The following is a 20,583-nucleotide window of genomic DNA, read 5'->3' on the forward strand; positions in this document are numbered from 1 at the left end:
ATTTTGATGCATACTCCCTCTTTAGAGTTATTCCCTCCGTTTCAAAATAGATAATCCAACTTTATACTAATTTTAGTACAAATTAGTATAAAGTTGGGTCATCTATTTTAAAACGGAGGGAGTAGGCATGATGTGCTAAGTGAATGCCAGATTCCTTGTGGTGGAACTTCTCTATCTGGATTCAAGTTCTATATTTTGCATTGGTGCTCGTACTTTTGATTTACTTCATAACTTTAAGGTTTTATTCCTTCAGTGGTATAAGCGACATGCCGGTTGACAACCAAGTGTGTGTGGCTAGCCAGGGCTCAATCTCAATGCTATAGATTCCACATACTACTCTCTCCGTTATGAATTGCTTGTCGCATAAATGGATGTAGTATCTAGACAGATTTTTAATTCTAGATGCATCCATTTCTATAGGGCAGAGGGAGTATTATTTTATGCTCTCTCTGTGTAAGGTGCTTGAAAACGATAGACCAGTCGATAGGAACATGCTGCCAATAATTCAAGAGCATATATATCCACACTCCTTCCGGCACTTGGAAGGAAAAGCACACTGAGGAAGTGCGCATCTATCCCTAGAGCCGACGGCGGCTAAATTTGCTGAATGCCAATGTGCTGGCAGACGACATGCATGACGATGACGATCGATATACCGCGACACACACATACGTACTATGTATCGTGATGCCGGTGACGACCGGCCGGTAGAATCTGCTGTATATGTAGTCTCTTGCGTAGAGTTAGCCGAGAACACCCATGTACTCATATGTACCGCGTAGACACATACATGCCATGTATGCACCCCTGTCAACGGGGATGCACGATGCACTGCCGGGAGCACATTTCACCTTGATAAAATAGTACAAGAAAAGGTACTCAAAAAAAGTACAAGAAAAGAAACAAGGCTATAACCTCGCAAAAAAAATGATAAGGCTGTAGATAGTTTATTTCCTACTCACTCCGTCCGGTAAAGAGTGTTCCGTGAAGCAAGTTCTCCGGACTGGCCCCTACATGATCCCACGGTGTCCCACTGCACGGCGGGGTCCAAGCTTCTGGAAGAGACAGAAAGCACCGGGCATTGTTCGCGCAAGTTCGACGCCCCCAGCCAAGCTTTCATTAGAAAAAAACGTTCGACGCCCCAACGACCAGCCCTTCCCGCGCTCTGCTGCGAAGCTTCCCGCACGTACATGAGGACTGTTAGGAAATATTATTAATTAAGATGTTAGCGTCAGTTTTAGACTAGCATAGCAGTTAGGATTTCCTATAGGCTAACTACCTACAGTTAGCGTTGTCCATACGCTGTGTATGGCGAAGGGACATCATGCCTGTTTAAACAGGCACAATCATTGTAACCGACGTTGTAACACGCCTGTTCAGATGGTATATAAGGCTGAACAGTAACATCAATAAAACTACTCCATTCACTTCAATCTCTTATTTCTTCTCAAGGACGTCTCCCGTATTCCGGCCACGTGGCGCGACCAGATTGGTCATGTACAGAGAGTTCGCGTCATCCGGCACCGATCCGTCGCCGTCGGCCTCGGGATAAGGTGGTGGTGATGTGACGTTCGTGCGGCCCAAGGCTCGGAACGTACGTGTGGACCGCGTGGCGTGATCCATTTGTCGAGCGATCAGGGTGTGACATGGTCATCCCTGGGTCGGCCATTTCCTTCTCGATCAAGATGTGTGCGTTGCCTTCATTGGTCAACCCAAAGGCTTGGATGGAGGAGCATGATTATTTTCTTTCTAGGACCATGGCTTGGAGACATTTTTCACAGTGTGACATGTACAGAAGGTATATAGCAAAAAATAATAATTAAAAGAAGAAGGTAGAGCCAGGAGTATATCAGTATATACGTGCTGGCCTTCTTGTATTTTGTCAAAATTCAAACACAAAACGACCGTGGAGGCCCAAAGGGTAGCACAACCCTGAATGGAGGTGTGGTTAATGTAGGCAACAGTGCCGGACGGCGCGCCAGCCAACAGCAACCGGCCGACCCGACGGCGGCACGCACATTTTGAAATTCCGAGCGCAGGGTTTTCACATGAAAATTCACGTGAAACGCCGGCCCTGCTTCCGGTTACGTGACGAGAAAAGAAAACTGCTCCCTCATAAAAAAAAAGAAAAAAAAAGAGGAAAACTGCGTGCAGCGCGACGGCCGGAAGCTTCTGGCGCCCTCGCGACGGACCGGGCAGGCACACCACAAGTTCGAGACAAGTACCGCACCGATGCCCCGCCGCTTCCTCCCTCTCCTTTTTTCCTTCCACACGAATCAACCAACCGATCGTCCACGCGTGCGTCGCACCACCCTATATAGCCTCCGCCTCGCGTCTCACCCCTCCCATCACCGGTATCGAAATCCATCCATCCATCCAAAGCAGCGGAAGAAGAAGAAAAGGAAAAGAGAAAAATCCATCCGGAAGCGCGAGCAAAGGCCAAGGCAGCTTTGCGTGCGAGGCGAGGCGAGGCCGCTCCGATTCGACAGACGCAGGGCAGGGATGGACGCCTTCTACTCGACCTCGTCGGCGGCGGCGAGCGGATGGGGCTACGACTCGCTCAAGAACTTCCGCGAGATCTCCCCCGCCGTGCAGTCCCACCTCAAGCTCGTACGCGCCCCCCTCCCCCATTCTCCCCCTCTCCCTCCGATTGCAGATAAATTTGGGGAAACCTTTCCGTCCGTACGTAGATTCTAGGGTTTCGCGTACGGACGCGGCCGCGGGTTTCCGCGCGGGCCGTCGATTTGCGCGGCGGCAATGCGGCCGGTGCTGGGCTGTTCGTTAGCGCTGGACGGTTCGTTCCCCGCCGATTCGGTGGGTTGGCGCTCGATTTCGCGCCGGATTGGGTTTCCCCCGCTGGATTGTTAGCATTAGGTCTCATCTCGTTGGTTGATTAGATTGGGGGAGTTGCTCACCTGCTGTGGTGATTAATCGCGTTCGCTTGGAGATCCCAAGCGCCAGTTCTGCCGCTCTGTTCGGAAATTTCGGGGAACGCTACCTGATGACGGGGTAGGCGTAGATTTCCCTAGTATACGCTAGGTGGTTGCCTGCGTATACGCTGTGCTATTGTGACTGTTTGTGCAGAGTATGCCCCCCCAAACGTAGAATCATAATGGATGCTTTTTTTCATCATTCATTATGCATAATTATGAGCACTTCTCTTTGATTTCCTTCCTTCTCTCTCTCTCTCTCTCTCTCTCTCGGTAGGCATGGCAGAGTATCCCCCCCCCCCCCCCCCCCCCAAAACGTAGAATCATAATGGAGTAATTTTCATTTATGTCGTTATCAGATCGGATATGGATGTTTAATGGTTGGGGTCACCTAATTCTGCCTGAACTGAATCCGTTCGTGTCACAATTATGACTACCAGTTACTCCCTCCATCCCAAAATTCTTGTCTTAGATTTGTCTAGATACAGATGTATCTTGCTTTTTCCTCGTTTCTTCAACGAACAGTTGTGCTTGTCATGCAACAATTTCTGTATTACACGTTCCTACCAAGCGTCCTTGTCAGAATGGATATGCTACAAAATTCCACAGATGCTACTTGGCTGGGCATAGTTTTGGCTGTAGATTTGTTTATTCTAGCTAGTTGCTGTGGATGCGTGTCTGAACCCTCGGCAGAAACTGAATGCTTACATGTCCTAGTTAGAGTGGTTGTTAAGTTTTCCCTTCCCCTATTTCCTGAATGAGGTGCTCTTGTTGACAATTTCCTGCTATTTCCTGAATTGGTTTCGCGCACACGATGCGACGCGACCGCAGATTTTTGTGCGAGTTCCCTGTGAGGGGATTTGTTCGGTGCGGTTGCAATGCGGTCGGTGCTGTGCTGTTCGTTAGCGCTGGCTGGCTGGTTCGTTCCCCACCAATTTGGTGGTTTGGAGCTCGATCTCGCGCCGGATTGTGTTTCTCCTGCTGGATTATTAGCATTACGGTTGATCTCCCGCTGGATTATTAGCCTTTGGGAGTTGCTGACCTGCTGTGGTGATTAATCACGTTGCTTGGAGATTCCACCAGGTGCCAATTCTGCCGCTCTGTACAGAAAATTTGGGGATCTGGAATGTAGAATCATAATGCACTGGATGCTTTTCATCATGCCATATAATCATTAGCAGTTCTCTTTGATTTCCTTCCTTTTTGTCCCTCATGATTTACGATTGGCAAGTAAACCTGAAATATGCATCGCTGATCACGTAAATGATCTAGAGAAAATCCCCCACGCTCTCTCTGATTTGTTCCTCTCGATGGACTAGGGCCTCCCCTCCTTTTCAGCCGTTTCAACCAGCATGGATACCTTTTCTTCACCAAAGAAGAGGTCCAAAGCAAAGGCTCGAGGACGATTCAGTGTCAAAAAAGATAAAATTACAAAGCAGATCTCCTAGACAACATCTACAGTAGATGGCAAAGAAAAACCTTTAGAAAAGAACACAAGAAGCCGACAAGGCCGAATGAAAATCCGGCTGACGATTTACCAGTGTCGGCTTCTTGTCTTTCTTCTGAAGGTTTCTCTTTGCCGTCAACTGTTGATGTTGTCGATCTGCTTCGTAATTTATTTTTTATGCTCAGTCGTCGTCGAGCCTTCTTCTTTGTGGACCTCTTCTTTGCCGAAGAAGAGCTATCCATGGCTGGTTGCAACGGCTGCAAAGGAGGGGTGGCCCTAGTCCATCGAGAGAAACAAATCAGCTTTAAATACACGAGTACATACAATTAAGCATGCAGCAAAAGAATGGTAAAACAAAAATCACAGCATAGAGTGATCCATTGATGATGAAAAGAGGCGATTCCATGCGGCGGCGGCTCGCTCCTGCAAGCTCTTGTTGTGTGATGTGAACAAAAAGAAAGAGAGCGTGTCGGATATGGGCACTGCTAGGGATCATACTTCTCTCAATCGTTGATGTGATAGTAAAACGTGGGCTGGCGTGGGCTGGGTAGCTAGTACTTCCCTCAATCACGGTCATGGTTATAGCATCTACTGGAGAACCAGAAAAGCTTCCAAAATTTTAGGAAACTGATCACGGTCACGAGTTACGAGATACGATTGTTATCAGATTGATTATGGGTAGTTGAAGTGACTCAATTCTGCTGGGTTTTCTGCAGGTTTACCTGACCCTATGCTTTGCCCTGGCCTCATCTGCCGTGGGTGCTTACCTGCACATTGCCCTGAACATCGGTGGGATGCTGACAATGCTTGCGTGTATTGGAACCATTGCCTGGATGTTCTCTGTGCCAGTCTATGAGGAGGTTTGTCTTGCCTTCTTCTCCTGACCGTGATAACTTGTTTGATTACCGCACGGGTAGAAATTCACAAGAAGTTGTCGTCCTGGAAATGTCATGACATGGTGCGCTGACTTTGTTGATGTCTATCTTTTTGTGAACAGAGGAAGAGGTTTGGGCTGCTGATGGGTGCAGCCCTCCTGGAAGGGGCTTCGGTTGGACCTCTGATTGAGCTTGCCATAGACTTTGACCCAAGGTAAAGACAAATTTGCTTTTGTTGTTGTTCCAAATGTCCCTGTCTCGTTAAGAATAGTTTAGGAGTAAACCCCGTGGCAGCGAAACCAAGTTGGCCGTGACGTTTGATGATATGTCATGGGAGTGCGACATGTACTGTCTGTGATTGGATTATTGGATATCTGCTGATTATGTGTCCTTATCCATCGTTGTCTGGTTGTTCTTGCAAGCATTATTAGTGAGGTTGTGTAGGTGCCAAATTCTGCTTCTGGATTAGTCTATTGTTCTCCTGAGACCCTCCTTTTTCCTACATTGTCTGCTCTTTTGGATGGGCCACTGTTAGTCTTTTAAGGGATGCTATCTAGATCCACAGTTTGTACTGGGCCCTTCCTCGTGGGGTTTGGACCCTGTGTTTGGGCCTGATCATGGACTCTTTGGGCCTTCATTTTTGTTAGTGATGCTGAATTTGTGTACCTACAGTTCTAGTACAAAATCGATATGACTTATTGGTTGTTACTTGGACAAGCAGATTTGCTGGTGTTTTTTTGCAGAGCTTTGCTTTTAGTCTGTTGCTGCTCAATGCTCACCTACGTTTCACATTCCTGTTATTCATGTTGGCTGACATAAACTTGCTTGTTGCTCTGTGGTACCAGCATCCTCGTGACAGGGTTTGTTGGAACCGCCATCGCCTTTGGGTGCTTCTCTGGCGCCGCCATCATCGCCAAGCGCAGGGAGTACCTGTACCTCGGTGGCCTGCTCTCCTCCGGCCTGTCGATCCTGCTCTGGCTGCAGTTTGCCACGTCCATCTTTGGCCACTCCTCTGGCAGCTTCATGTTTGAGGTGAGATACACACTGTGAGGAACCCGCCACACAACGGAGATCATTCATACAGTATTTTTGACCGAATGAGCATGATACAAACATGGTTTACGTGCCCTGCAGGTTTACTTTGGCCTGTTGATCTTTCTGGGATACATGGTGTACGACACGCAGGAGATCATCGAGAGGGCGCACCACGGCGACATGGACTACATCAAGCACGCGCTCACCCTCTTCACCGACTTTGTCGCCGTCCTTGTCCGGATCCTCATCATCATGGTGAGAACCCTAGCCACCTCGGCTGCCTACTCATCCTCCACCTTACCTGGTTGCCAAAATTCTATTCGTTCTGATATGATCTGGTCCATTGTGATGGCTGACGGTGCTGTGTGCCATTGCAGCTCAAGAACGCAGGCGACAAGTCGGAGGACAAGAAGAAGAGGAAGAGGAGGTCCTGAACGTGTTGTCCTCTGCACATCGTAGATACCATCACCGCCGCCGCCGCTACTGGTACCACCTCCACTGCTAAGTACTTGTAGGATATTAAGCTGGCGCAGTAACTTGTCGCCGTGCCACCCTTGTTAATTCGCGATCTGTGTCGTGTGAACCTTGTGTGAGTTTGCTGCTGCTGATGAAGCTTTTGCAGACGCTGTCTGCGTTCCGGATCTCTTGCGTTCCTGTTACTGTCTCGATAATCGAAACCTGAGACGATTTGGTTTGGTTGCGAAGAACATGGCTACGCTTGATTGTGGCTCGTTGGTTTTAACCTTGTGATGTGTACAAATTGTCCAACACATGTTGGTACTGCAGGTTGTTGAGCAAGGCCTGTCCGATTGTGATGTTCACCTGTGCTCTTCTCTTGTCGTGTTTCCAGGTAGTTGGCTCGACTGGCACATCCAACTTGCCCTGGACCTGCCGCTGCGTTTCGGCCAGGCATCTGATAGTAGAGCTGTAAAACTAGTTTTTCCCCAACGTGGTTGCCGCGTCCGCCAGTTTTAGGGCGTGTTTGGTTGCAGTAGTGAACAATTTGTTTCGTTGTCTGTATGCCCTCTTGTCTGCATGCATGGGCTAAATCACACTGCCTGATATTTTGTTGTATGCATGTTAGTGAACAAACCCAAGACATGGTGTTTGATTGTGTGTAACGCCTGGTGTTTGCTAATTTTTTTCGCTAGTTGATGAGGTTACTAGCACACTTTGGCACAATCATATACCACACATCATAAGCAGAGCAGATTATAAACAGAGCATTAACTATTTAACAGCATAATTCATATAAGCAATATCACACTTCATAACATACCACACTTCATAACAGTTCAACGCATAAACCATAAACAGTTCAAAGTAGACCTGATAGTAGTTAAGAAGAAGGTGTCCTGGCCCTAGTCCTTGGTGGCGAAGGCTTCGTCGTGCTTCCCGCATTTGTTGATGACCTCAATGCCGTCGTCGTCGAAGATGATGACTTTGAGGGTGTCGGGAGTGAGGAGCTTGAACGTCATCATGTGGCCGATCTTGATATGATAAATGGCTGTGTAGGTGGCCCAACCTGATCCAGGATCACCCTGTCGTTTATCAGCTTCATCGTGTTGTTCCTGAACTTGAACTCCGTCGGCAGTGTGACAAAGTGCCTAGTGAAGTCCAGGGGCATGAGGATGCACTCAAGCTTCGGTGCAAGGATGACCTTGCAGAAATTAGTTGGGCCATCTCATGGTAGTAACCGTAGTGGCCTCAGGCATCTTCGGTTCTTCCTCGGCGGTGGACGGCGGCGATGGGCGGCGGCACAACCTCCGACATTGGATGAATGACCGGGAGACCCTCTTCGGTGCTTGCCCTTCAGTGCATCTTCGGTGCTTTTCCGATGATGGGCGGCAGCACATCTTCGGTGCTTGCCCTTGTTGTCAACGGTCGGGAGCACTTATGCGCCCATCTCATTGTTCTTCTCGATCTGCACACAATTCATGGAGTCAGGCACAACACAGAGTTGATGTCTTATTGAAGAGAATGTCGTTAAAATGACATGACTGTCACTCTTCCTTCTCTATCGTGCCTATATTTACTCACCCTGCCCATCACTACTTACCCACCCTCCCTCTTCTCTCACTATCAACCTTCCTCCTCTCTATCACCATGAGCTCTAACTCCAGCTCCAACGCCAACCCCTTCCCTTGGGGTATTAGCTCGAGGTCCTTCTTCCTCGGGTGGTCAGCTGGTGACCGCACTAAGTTCGAGAACATCATGAAGGTGTGCTCGAACTTCGGCTCCATGCCTGACATGCAGAAGGAATCTGATGCAGTGCTCATGAGGGCCACTGACAAGAGCTAAAGACGCTGATTCCTGACCCAGCAAAGGGCGCGATGGCAGTCGACATCATTCGCTGGGCCATGAATCAGACCGTCTCCGACGATGCTAAACAGAGAAAGAAGTGGTCTAAGTACAAGAACTACTGGGTCCTAATGGCCGCCGTGCCGCAGTGTACTGGGAGATGGCAATCGCGTCGCCGGCGGTCATCGATGAGGAGCCTAATGTAGCGACCAGACCTCAAACAGTCTGATCTCTGTGCTCCGGTGTCATCCCTGGATCAGTAATGCTGACATCACATAGTACTCGGAGGATTTATAGCGGAGTAGCAATCACACACTTATTACATTGAGTGTCTCAAAAGAGAACTTATTACAATAAATATGGCTTAAGGCCATCTAATAACGATAACAGCGGAAGGCTTGGAAGATAAGTGAGTCCATCAACTCCAACGGCATCACTGAGTATAGAACCACGACCTAAAAACTCCTTAATCGTCGTCTGAAAAGTCTGCAACATTAATGTTGCAGCTCGAAACGGGTCATCACATGGAATATGCTGGCAAGGTAACACATAGAGAGTAATGTAATGCAACAGCTATACTATATGCATATTTGGCTGGTGGAAAGCTCTATGGTTACAGTTTTGCGTAAAGCCAATTTTTTCCTACTTCAAAGGAATAAAATTTATTTAACTATCATGGTAGTTGTTAAACATTGAGAATGATTGACAGCATTCTCAATCCCAATTAAGCATCATCATTAAACATAACCCAACAAAATTAATTTAGAGTAACATGTTGAGATTCACATGATAATCCAGGTACTAGATACTCAAGATGTCCATAACCGGGGGACACGGCTAACCATGATTAGTTTATTACACTCTGCAGAGGTTTGCGCATTTTTCCTCACAAGACTCGATCGCCTCCGTTTGGTTTCTCGCACTACATGATGTTTGAGAAGACGGATGACCGAGACATAGTCTTTCAGAAGCGCTAGCACCTTACGATCGGGTAGACCGTACCACCTACATCCCCTACATCTGCTAGTCTACCACTGTAAGAGTTAGCACAACTTAGTCAACTATGCTAGAGCCCACAATAGCTTGTGGCTGCACACAGAAGTTTCTAGTATGAATAGTCTCATGATCCCTTTGAGTCTGGGTGGCGGTCCAAAAAAAACAGGCAAGTCCTGAAATACCCAGGTGCCTCAATCCACCCAGATGTGTGTTTAAGTTGTCACCTTAGATAAATCATTAATTAACAAACTCACATCTGTCATGGATATCACTCACCCAATCCACGTCTACTAGCATAGCATGGCATAATAAGCAAACGTAGAAGTAACTCTCAAAGTTTGATAATAAACAGGTAATAGGTACTACCTCATCCACTTCCCATCACACAATTTAATTAGATCATAATCATGCAATGTGTGAGGATTGATCTAATGCAATAAAACTGGGTAGTAGAAAAGATATGATCAAAGTATTACTTGCCTTGCTGATGATCCGTGAAACCTAGCGATTCGAAGTAACAAGCGGCGCACTCCGGGTATTCTATCGCAGACAATCAAACAAGCATATAATAAGTACTCATGTAATGCACGGGTAAAACTCAAATAAGAGATCTAACCAGAAGGTTCAACTTAAGAACTCCGGTTGGCAGAAAGAATCAAAACGAACGAAGCAACGAAAGTCAAATGGCGAAAGAAAACAATTTTATTCTATTAATCTGGATCTAGGGCAAATTTTATAGTAGCAAAATCTTGTTTAAGTTGGTTAAATGGATAGAGGGTTTCGAGACGAAACTCTAGGCGCTTGAATCGCATGATTCTGATAAACAAGCGAAAAGTTATACTAAAACGAAAATCGGATCAGGAATCGCGATCAGAAAAATCGTGGATTTAATCCGAGAAAAAGAAAAACGATGAACGTTCGCTAGAACGAACGAACGGACGAACGCTCACTATTTAAATAAATCGTAAAAACTGATCTATTTAAAAAAAACCGAATCTAAAAAACCGATGAAAACCGATCTATTTTAAAAAAAACCGATGGCACGGAAGTCGAGGAGCGGCGAACCTCGGCGCGCGGAATCCGGCGGCGGCGGCGACGGCGTCCGGCGGCGGCAACGGGCGGCGGCGGGGGGGTCAGGCGGCTGGGCGGGCGGCTGGGGCTAGGGTTCCCGGGTGGGCCGGCTTATAAAGCCACCTCGGGCCGGAGTCCTATCCGAACACGGCCCGTAGGTCGGTTCGTTTTTTTTATATTACGCGCAGAAGAAAAATAAAAAAAATACTAAATGGACTCCAAAAATTTCAAAATAAATTTTCACGGGCTTCTAAAATCAAACCGCATAAGGTGAACATTTATTTGGGACCTAAATGCAATTTTGAAAAACACACATTTTTTCTAAATTCAAATAAAACACCGAAAAACTCCGAAATAAAATCTTATTTGATTTTATTATTAAATCCTCAATATTTATTTATTTTGGGAAAGTCATTTTATTCCCTCTCTCATATTTTTGTAATAGAAATAATTGACGATAAAATAAATAAAATCAAATGATCCTATTCTTAAAATTTAAGAAAACTCAAATATGAAAATAACGAAATCCCCAACTCTCTTCGTGGGTCATTGAGTTGTGTAGAATTTCTAGGATCAACCAAAATGCAAAATAAAATATAGTATGCAATGATGATCTAATGTATAATATTCCAAATTGAAAATTTGGGATATTACAAACCTACCTCCTTAAGATGAATCTCGCCCTCGAGATTCGGGTTGGCTAGAAAATAGGTGAAGGTGGTCCTTGAGTAAATTTTCCTCTCATTTCCAGGTGGCTTCATCTTCTGTGTGGTGGCTCCACTGAACTTTGCAAAACTTGATAATCTTGCTGCGGGTGACTCGACTGGCAAATTCGACAATCTTAATTGGTTTCTCCTCATAGGTCAAATCGTTGGTTCCAACTGAATAGTTTCCAATGACACTGTGTCTCTCAACGGTATATCAGCCATCTCCGCGTGACATTTCTTCAACTGGGAAAGGTGGAACACATCATGAACTCCTAACAATCCTTCAGGCAATTCCAACTTGTAGGCCACTTCTCCCATACGCTCCAAAACTCGATATGGTCCTACAAATCGTGGCGCTAACTTTCCTTTAACTCCAAAACGCTTTGTTCTCCGAAGTGGAGATACTCGAAGATAAGCTCCATCTCCAACTTCGTAAACTATCTCCTTGCGTTTAGAATCTGCATAACTCTTCTGTCTGGACTGGGCTACCTTGAGCCTATCGCGAATCAAGTTCACTTTCTGTTCAGACTCTTTAATCAAGTCAGGACCAAACAACTGGCGGTCTCCAACTTCGTCGCATGACAACGGTGTCCTGCACCTTCTTCCATACAACGCTTCGAAAGGGGTCATCTTCAAACTGGTTTGGTAACTGTTGTTGTAAGAGAACTCTGCATATGGAAAATTATCGTCCCAACTAGATCCGTAATCTAGCGCACAAGCTCTCAGCATATCCTCCAAAATCTGGTTGACTCTCTCGGTCTGTCCATCTGTCTGTGGATGAAAAGTTGTACTGAATTCTAGCCTGGTTCCCAAAGTTTCATGTAACTGCTTCCAGAACTTTGAGGTAAACTGGGTTCCTCTATCTGATACGATACTCCTTGGAACTCCATGCAGACATACGATCCTGGTCATGTATATCTTTGCCAACTTAGCACTGGTGTAAGTGGTCTTTACTGGGATGAAATGAGCTACTTTCGTCAATCGATCAACTACAACCCAAATCGAGTCATAGCCTGAATGAGTCCTGGGTAATCCCGTGATAAAATCCATGCCTAACTTATCCCACTTCCATTCGGGTATCGGCAATGGTTGTAACAATCCTGCTGGCTTCTGATGCTCTGCCTTTACTCTCTAACATACATCACAAACTGCTACATACTCCGCAATATCCTTCTTTATTCCGGTTCACCAGAAAATATCCTTCAGATCCAAATACATCTTGGTATTTCCTGGGTGAATTGAATACGGTGAATCGTATGCCTCTTGCAAAATCAACTTCCTGATCTCTGGGTCATTGGGCACGTAAACGCGGTCTTCAAACCATAGGGTGTCGTGCTCATCCTCACGAAAGCCTTTAGCTTTTCCTTTGCTCAGTTTCTCCTTAATAGCGGCAATCTCTTTGTCAGTTTTCTGAGCTTCCCTGATTTTATCCATCAAAGTTGACTGAATCTCCAATGCTGCTACATAGCCTCTCGGAACTATTGTCAAACATAGTTCACAAAGATTTTCTGCTAGCTCCCTTGGTATTTCTCCCGTCATTAACGTGTTGACATGGCTCTTACGGCTTAATACGTCAGCTACTACATTAGCCTTTCCGGGGTGATAATGCAATCTCATATCATAATCCTTGATGAGCTCCAACCATCTCCTTTGTCTGAGGTTCAACTCCTTCTGTGTGAAAATGTACTTCAAACTCTTATGATCCGTGTACACCTCACAATGATTTCCAATCAGAAAATGTCTTCATGTTTTCAATGCATGCACTACGGCTGCTAATTTCAAATCATGCGTAGCATAATTCAACTCATGAGGCTTCAGTTGTCTTGAGGCATATGAAACAACTCTCCCTTCCTGCATAAGCACTGCTCCAAGTTCTCGACGTGAAGCGTCGCAATACACCTCATAATCTTTGGTCTGGTCTGGCAAAATCAACACTGGTGAGGTAACCAAGCATTTCTTCAACTCCTGGAAACTAGCCTCACATTCCTCCATCCATATGAACTTGGTATCTTTCTTCAACAACTCAGTCATAGGCTTCGCAATCTTTGAGAAATTCTCAATAAATCTCCGGTAGTATCCTGCGAGTCCAAGAAAACTCCGGATCTCTCCAACTGTTGTTGGGGCTTCCCACTTGGTCACGGTTTCAACTTTAGCGGGATCTACTGCTATTCCTTCTCCGGATATAACATGTCCAAGGAATCCTACTTCCTTCAACCTAAACTCATATTTGCTGAACTTGGTATATAATTGATGTTCTCTGAGCTTTCCAAGTACCAAACGCAAATGCTCCTTATGCTCCTCTTCATTCTTTGAATAAACCAAGATATCATCAATGAACACTACGACGAACTTATCCAAGAACTCCATAAACACTTTGTTCATCATGTTCATAAAATAGGCAGGTGCATTAGTCAGACCAAATGACATAACGGTATACTCATACAGCCCATACCTGGTGGTAAAAGCTGTCTTCGGAATATCCTGTTCTCGAATCTTCAACTGGTGGTATCCTGATCGCAGATCGATCTTGGAAAATACCTTAGCTCCTTGCAATCGATCAAACAGATCGTTGATCATTGGTAGTGGGTACTTGTTTTTGATGGTTACTTCATTCAATCCTCGATAATCAACAACCATCCTTAACGATCCATCTTTCTTCTCCACTAGAAGTACTGGCGATCCCAAGGCGAAGAACTTGGGCGAATATATCCCTTATCCAGTAACTCCTTAATCTGCTTCTTAATTTCCACCAAATCCTTTGCTGGCATCCTATATGGTCTTTTTGATATTGGCCCTGTGCCTGGCAATAGCTCAATCAAAAACTCAATATCTCTATCCGGTGGCATGCCTGGCAACTCCTCTGAAAATACATCGGGGAAATCCTTCACCACTGGTACTTCCTCCTGTACAACTCCTGTTAGGCAATTTACTTGAGTCCTCTTTGGCATATGTCGGGATACATACTTGATCCTTCTCCCTTCTGGGGTGGTAAGCAAAATTGACTTACTAGCACATTCAATATTCCCTTCATACTTTGATAACCAATCCATGCCTAATATCACATCCAATCCTTGAGATTCCAATACTATTAGGACTGAGGGAAAAACATAGTTACCAATCCTTAATGGTAACCGGTCACACCATAGACTAGCCACATACTCTGCTCCAGGCGGGGTTACTAACATGGGTGACCTAAGGGCTTGGGTTGATAGGTTATACTTATCCACAAATCCCCTTGAGATGTATGAATGCGATGCACCAGTATCAAAAAGAACGAGTGTAGTAAATGACTTAACCAAAAATTTACCTATTACTGCATCAGGCTGAGCTTCAACCTCCTCCACGCTAACGTGGTTCACCTGTCCCCTATTGAAAGGGTTCGGCTTCTTCCCAGAACTTCCATTGCCATTTTGGCCTTCAGGACATTCATTGGCATAATGTCCGGTCTTCTGACACTTAAAGCAAGTGACTTGGCTTAGGTCCTTCTTGGCTGGGGTTGATGGGTTGGTGCGGTTCTGGCCGTTGCTTCCTCCATTGCCATTACCATTCTTGGTGTCATTGTGATTGTGCGAGATACCTCCTCCATGGGTATGCTGAAAATGTCCTCCCGGTCTAGGGGTAAAACGTGGCTTCTGCTGAGCTCCTGAATTGTATTTTCTTTGTCCATACTTCCTCTTGCGATTCTCAATTTGCTGCTGCTTGCCCTCAATCATAAGAGCACGATCTACCAACTCCTGGTAGTTGTTGAAGGTGGCTACCATCAACTACATGCTCAACTCATCATTCAGTCTTTCCAGAAACTTCTCCTGCTTAGCTGCATCCGTAGCAACGTCATCTGGGGCATAACATGCTAACTTACTAAAGTCCTCCACATACTAGCCAACAGTCCTTCCTCCTTGGCGCAAGTTGCGAAACTCACGCTTCTTCATGGCCATAGCTCCTGCTGAAACATGTGCAGTACGAAAAGCCTGCTGAAACTAGTCCCATGTGACAGTGTCAACTGGGAAAGTGGCTGTGAAATTCTCCCACCATGATGCGGGTCCTTCAAGATGATGTGCGGCAAACTTCACCTTCTCCACATCTGTGCATCCTGCTGTGGTCAAATCCCTAGCTGTCTTGCGGAGCCAATCATCTGCTACTATCGGCTCGGTGCTACTGGAAAACACCGGCGGATTCAGCCTAAGAAAACGGGCTAAGTGGTCAACAGATGGTGGTGGTGGTGGGTTGTTGTTGTTGTTCCCCTGATTCTGATTCTGGACTAGTAACTGCATCAATGTGTTCTGCTGCTGGATCAACTGGGTGAGCTCCGGTGGAAAGGCAAATCCGGGGTCACGTCTCGGAGGCATCTGAGGGTTTAGAAAAGATGAGATGTAAGAATAGAGGGGGTCTAAAGAGAAAACACTACCCATATGCACATGAGGCAAAAACAAACAATTCACTTCATTCAATCAAACACGGGCATACAATCGATCTATCTATCGCAAAAGTGCTCGGACTACTATATTTACATGGTGGACTACTACTACTGATGAGGTGGTCTACTAGAAATATTCTTCGGTTGCAGACTCCATGATATCTGCTCCAGCTTTGTCGCTACTATCTGGTTCCGAGTCGGTGCCGTCGATGATGATGTAGTCTTCCGGGCTAATCTCCTTGGGTTCTTCGTCTTCATCTACTGGCGTAGGGCCTCCCATAAATATTCTAATCTTCTTGATCAGGTCGTCATTCTTCTCCACCAGTACTTTAATTTCCTCTTCATAATCTTCACGTGTAGCCTTGAGTTCTTCCTCCAGTTCCTTGATTCTTGTCTTAGCCTTCTTCAGATCTATCATGTCGGCGCACATCTGGTTCTCCTGTCGTCGAATGTGCTGATTTAACTCATGGATAAAAGCTGCAATTGATCTATCCTTCCTAGTGCTGATCATCTCCCAGTGCTCATCTCGGCGCCCACAAATCTGGTAGACAGTATCCTTGAGATCCTTGCGGTAGACTTCTCCAATGCGTCCCATGGCGATGTGAGCTGCCATGCTCTTTCCTAGACTCCAAGTTGGTGCATCAAAAGAAAACTCTATGGGCTCAGTGACTAGCATGCACGTCCTTCCTGGAACTTGAACTTGAATCATCCAGCGCTCTTCTTTAGGTAAAGTGGCGTTGTAGGTTCCGGTGAAGCTTGGTATTCCTATGTTCAGGTATCTAGTGACTTCCTTCAAGTGACGTCCAAAGGGTGTATCTTCATCCGGTTGCGTGAACTTGTTCCTTACATCCGCCATCCTAAAAGAGTAAAAAAGATGAGAAGTCAGAAGAGAAGAGAGTGAATATTGATCTAGGTCTTTTAGCTTAGTGGTCGTGTCCTACAGTCAGCGTGTGCTTTGATACCATCTCTGTAGCGATCAGACCTCAAACAGTCTGATCTCTGTGCTCCGGTGTCATCCCTGGATCAGTAATGCTGACACCACACAGTACTCGGAGGATTTATAGCAGAGTAGCAATTACACACTTATTACATCGAGTGTCTCAAAAGAGAACTTATTACAATAAATATGGCTTAAGACCATCTAATAACGGTAACAGCGGAAGGCTTGGAAGATAAGTGAGTCCATCAACTCCAACGGCATCACTGAGTATAGAACCACGACCTAAAAACTCCTTAATCGTCGTCTGAAAAGTCTGCAACATTAACGTTGCAACCCGAAACGGGTCAGCACATGGAATATGCTGGCAAGGTAACACATAGAGAGTAATGGAATGCAACAGCTATACTATATGCATATTTGGCTGGTGGAAAGCTCTATGGTTACAGTTTTGCGTAAAGCCAATTTTTCCCTACTTCAAAGGAATAAAATTTATTTAACTATCATGGTAGTTGTTAAACATTGAGAATGGTTGACAGCATTCTCAATCCCAATTAAGCATCATCATTAAACATAACCCAATAAAATTAATTTAGAGTAACATGTTGAGATTCACATGATAATCCAGGTACTAGATACTCAAGTTGTCCATAACCGGAGACATGGCTAACCATGATTAGTTTATTACACTCTGCAGAGGTTTGCGCACTTTTCCCTACAAGACTCGATCGCCTCCGTTTGGTTTCTCGCACTACATGGTGTTTGAGAAGACGGATGACCGAGACAGTCTTTCAGAAACGCTAGCACCTTACGATTGGGTAGACCGTACCACCTACATCCCCTACATCTGCTAGTCTACCACTGTAAGAGTTCGCACAACTTAGTCAACTATGCTAGAGCCCATAATAGCTTGTGGCTGCACACGGAAGTTTCTAGTATGAATAGTCTCATGATCCCTTTGAGCCTGGGTGACGGTGCAAAAGAAAACAGGCAAGTCCTGGAATACCCAGGTGCCTCAATCCACCCAGATGTGTGTTTAAGTTGCCACCTTAGATAAATCATTAATTAACAAACTCACGTCTGTCATGGATATCACTCACCCAATCCACGTCTACTAGCATAGCATGGCATAATAAGCAAACGTAGAAGTAACTCCCAAAGGTTTGATAATAAACAGGTAATAGGTACTACCTCATCTACTTCCCATCCCACAATTTAATTAGATCATAATCATGCAATGTGTGAGGATTGATCTAATGCAATAAAATTGGGTAGTAGAAAAGATATGATCAAAGTGTTACTTGCCTTGCTGATGATCCGCGAAACCTAGCGATTCGAAGTACCAAGCGGCGCACTCCGAGTATTCTATCGCAGACAATCAAACAAGCATACAATAAGTACTCATCTAATGCACGAGTAAAACTCAAATAAGAGATCTAACCAGAAGGTTCAACTTAAGAACTCCGGTTGGCAAAAAGAATCAAAACGAACGAAGCAACGAAAGTCAAACGGCGAAAGAAAACAACTTCGTTCTACTAATCTGGATCTAGGGCAAATTTTATAGTAGCAAAATCTTGTTTAAGTTGGTTAAACGGATAGAGGTTTCGAGACGAAACTCTAGGCGCTTGAATTGCGTGATTCCAATAAACGAGGGAAAAATTATACTAAAACAAAAATCGGATCAGGAATCGCGATCAGAAAAATCGCGGATTTAATCCGAGAAAAAGAAAAACGGCGAACGTTCGCTAGAACTAACGAACGGACGAACGCTCACTATTTAAATAAACCGGAAAAACCGATCTATTTAAAAAACCGAATCTAAAAAAACCAACGGAAAACCCGACAAAACCGATCTATTTTTTTTAAAAAAACCGATGGCACGGAAGTCGAGGCGCGGCGAACCTCGGCGCGCGGAATCCGGTGGCTGCGGCGACGGTGTCCGGCGGCGGCGGCTGCGGCGGGCGGCGGCAGCGCGGGTGGCGGCGGGGTCGGGCGGCTGGGGCTAGGGTTCCCGGGTGGGCCGGCTTATAAAGCCACCTCAGGCCGGAGTCCTATCCGGACACGGCCCGTAGGTCGGTTCGTTTTTTTTATATTACGCGCAGAAGAAAAATAAAAAGAAATACTAAACGAACTCTAAAAATTCCGAAATAAATTTTCGCGGGCTTCTAAAATCAAGCCGCACAAGGTGAACATTTATTTGGGACCTAAATGCAATTTTGAAAAACGCACATTTTTCCTAAATTCAAATAAAACACCGAAAAACTTCGAAATAAAATCTTATTTGATTTTATTATTAAATTCTCAATATTTCTTTATTTTGGAAAGGTCATTTTATTCCCTCTCTCATATTTTTGTAATAGAAATAATTGATGATAAAATAAATAAAAATCAAATGATCCTATTCTCAAAATTTGAGTTTTCTCAAATATGAAAATAACGAAATCCCCAACTCTCTCCGTGGGTCATTGAGTTGCGTAGAATTTCTAGGATCAACCAAAATGCAAAATAAAATATGATATGCAATGATGATCTAATGTATAACATTCCAAATTAAAAATTTGGGATGTTACACGTAAGGAGGAAGAACAACCGGTGCAGCCGGAGCCAGGCCGTCGTACCTGGCAGATCGGCCTCGACTCCTCCGACAGCAATGACGACCTGATGAAGGCCAGCCACTCGACCCGCCGCTCCGCATGCCGGTGACGGCCGCCGTGGTTAGTCGGTGTCTGTTCTGTACCCCCAATCCCCCAACTCCCCTTCTACTCCATCCACATCTAACTCTATTCCGATCTTGCATGAACTAGTATGAAGTAGCATGAAGTCGTATGAACTAATATGAACTGCTATGCTTATCTACCACTATTGCCCATTCCCCTCTCCGCCGTGGATCGAATCTATCGCCGGATCAAACACGAAAAAGTAGTGCATGACGAACAAAGAAGTGCTTACCGCCATTGCCGCGGGCCAGGTGATGATCTACTCGCCGGTGATGTGGTCCGGTGGTCTTCTTGCTCTCCTCCGATCCGCCGCCACCAGTGAGAGTTGGGACAGTGAGGGAGAGTGGGGTGAGAGTCAGGGGCGGTGAGGCTAATAACTGTCGGCGCTTTGGGAAACAACGTGGCTTCTTGAGCGTGGCCGCGCGCGTGCAGCCGGCGCCCCCCACATGCACCGTTTGGTGTCTGACCCTGAAGAAACTGTCGATTCAAGCGTTTTCAAAGAGCCAGACCCAAAAGTGCTTTAAGGTTCTTGCCATACGAGCCGAACAGTAGAATCAGGCAGCCAGTCGATCCGTTTACGTCCCGCATGAATAAGACCGGGCCTCGTGCAGGCAACCAAACACGCCCTTAGTTCGTTCCCTGGTGGTCGGATGCCTCGCGAGCAGAATCATTTCGAGTAGTCGTGTTCTTCTATTCTGTCCGGCTGGAATTAACTATTCTGAAATGAGTCTATCTAAGCTGTTGAGCCGTGCCGTCTCACAACAACAAAAAAAAAAGAGCTGTAGAGCCGTGCCAAGAAGTTAAACGCAAATCACACGTCATTGTGATTTTGTAAAGTCAATTCCAGTTGCTTTTATCAGATCGGTCAACTTGGGTCTTTCCCCTCTTCAACTCCCTACTCTGTTACTACGGTGACTTTATAAATCTTAAGATAATATATCGGCTCAGTTTTTCGGAAGTGCTCATAAGGATAGGATGTGCGTGTGTGCGTTCATAGGGATGAGTGTATGCGCGTGTTTATGAGCGCTTGTGTCTGTACTGATGCTAAAAAAAAAACGCATGTCCTCCTTGCTCAGCCAAACCAAAATATAGCACTCCAGCTGGCTGGCCAATCCAACTATCCAGCCGATTTTACTCCTCTCGGCAAGCGTAT

General features: G+C 45.6%; 1 protein-coding gene across 3 annotated transcripts; it reads left to right on the forward strand.

The window, feature by feature from the left end:
* Nucleotides 1-2,217: 2,217 nt before the first annotated feature.
* On the forward strand, nucleotides 2,218-7,408 carry LOC125517349 (bax inhibitor 1). Of its 3 annotated transcripts, none has more exons than XR_015607192.1 (7): nucleotides 2,218-2,610; nucleotides 5,094-5,237; nucleotides 5,375-5,466; nucleotides 6,098-6,284; nucleotides 6,387-6,542; nucleotides 6,665-6,773; nucleotides 7,074-7,408. XR_015607192.1 is itself a non-coding variant. In XM_048682541.2 (6 exons), the coding sequence occupies exons 1-6, from the start codon at nucleotides 2,233-2,235 to the stop codon at nucleotides 6,719-6,721; spliced, it is 1,014 nt and encodes a 337-aa protein (XP_048538498.2). In that variant the 5' UTR covers nucleotides 2,218-2,232; the 3' UTR covers nucleotides 6,722-7,029. The 3 variants fall into 3 exon arrangements, 1 of the variants encoding a protein (XP_048538498.2); XR_007287561.2 differs by having other exon boundaries at nucleotides 7,138-7,408; XM_048682541.2 differs by lacking the exon at nucleotides 7,074-7,408 and having other exon boundaries at nucleotides 6,665-7,029.
* The last annotated feature ends 13,175 nt before the right edge of the window (nucleotides 7,409-20,583 follow it).

The sequence above is a fragment of the Triticum urartu genome, chromosome 6A (genome assembly GCF_056163025.1).
Source record: "Triticum urartu cultivar PI428250 chromosome 6A, HENAU_Tu73, whole genome shotgun sequence".
Lineage (NCBI taxonomy): Eukaryota > Viridiplantae > Streptophyta > Magnoliopsida > Poales > Poaceae > Triticum > Triticum urartu.

Coding starts and splice junctions, on each gene's coding strand:
- LOC125517349 (XM_048682541.2), top strand. CDS start 2,233: ATGCCCCGCCGCTTCCTCCCTCTCCTTTTTTCCTTCCACACGAATCAA. Junction 5,238..5,374: donor CTGTGCCAGTCTATGAGGAG/GTTTGTCTTGCC, acceptor TTTTGTGAACAG/AGGAAGAGGTTTGGGCTGCT. Junction 6,285..6,386: donor CTGGCAGCTTCATGTTTGAG/GTGAGATACACA, acceptor CGTGCCCTGCAG/GTTTACTTTGGCCTGTTGAT.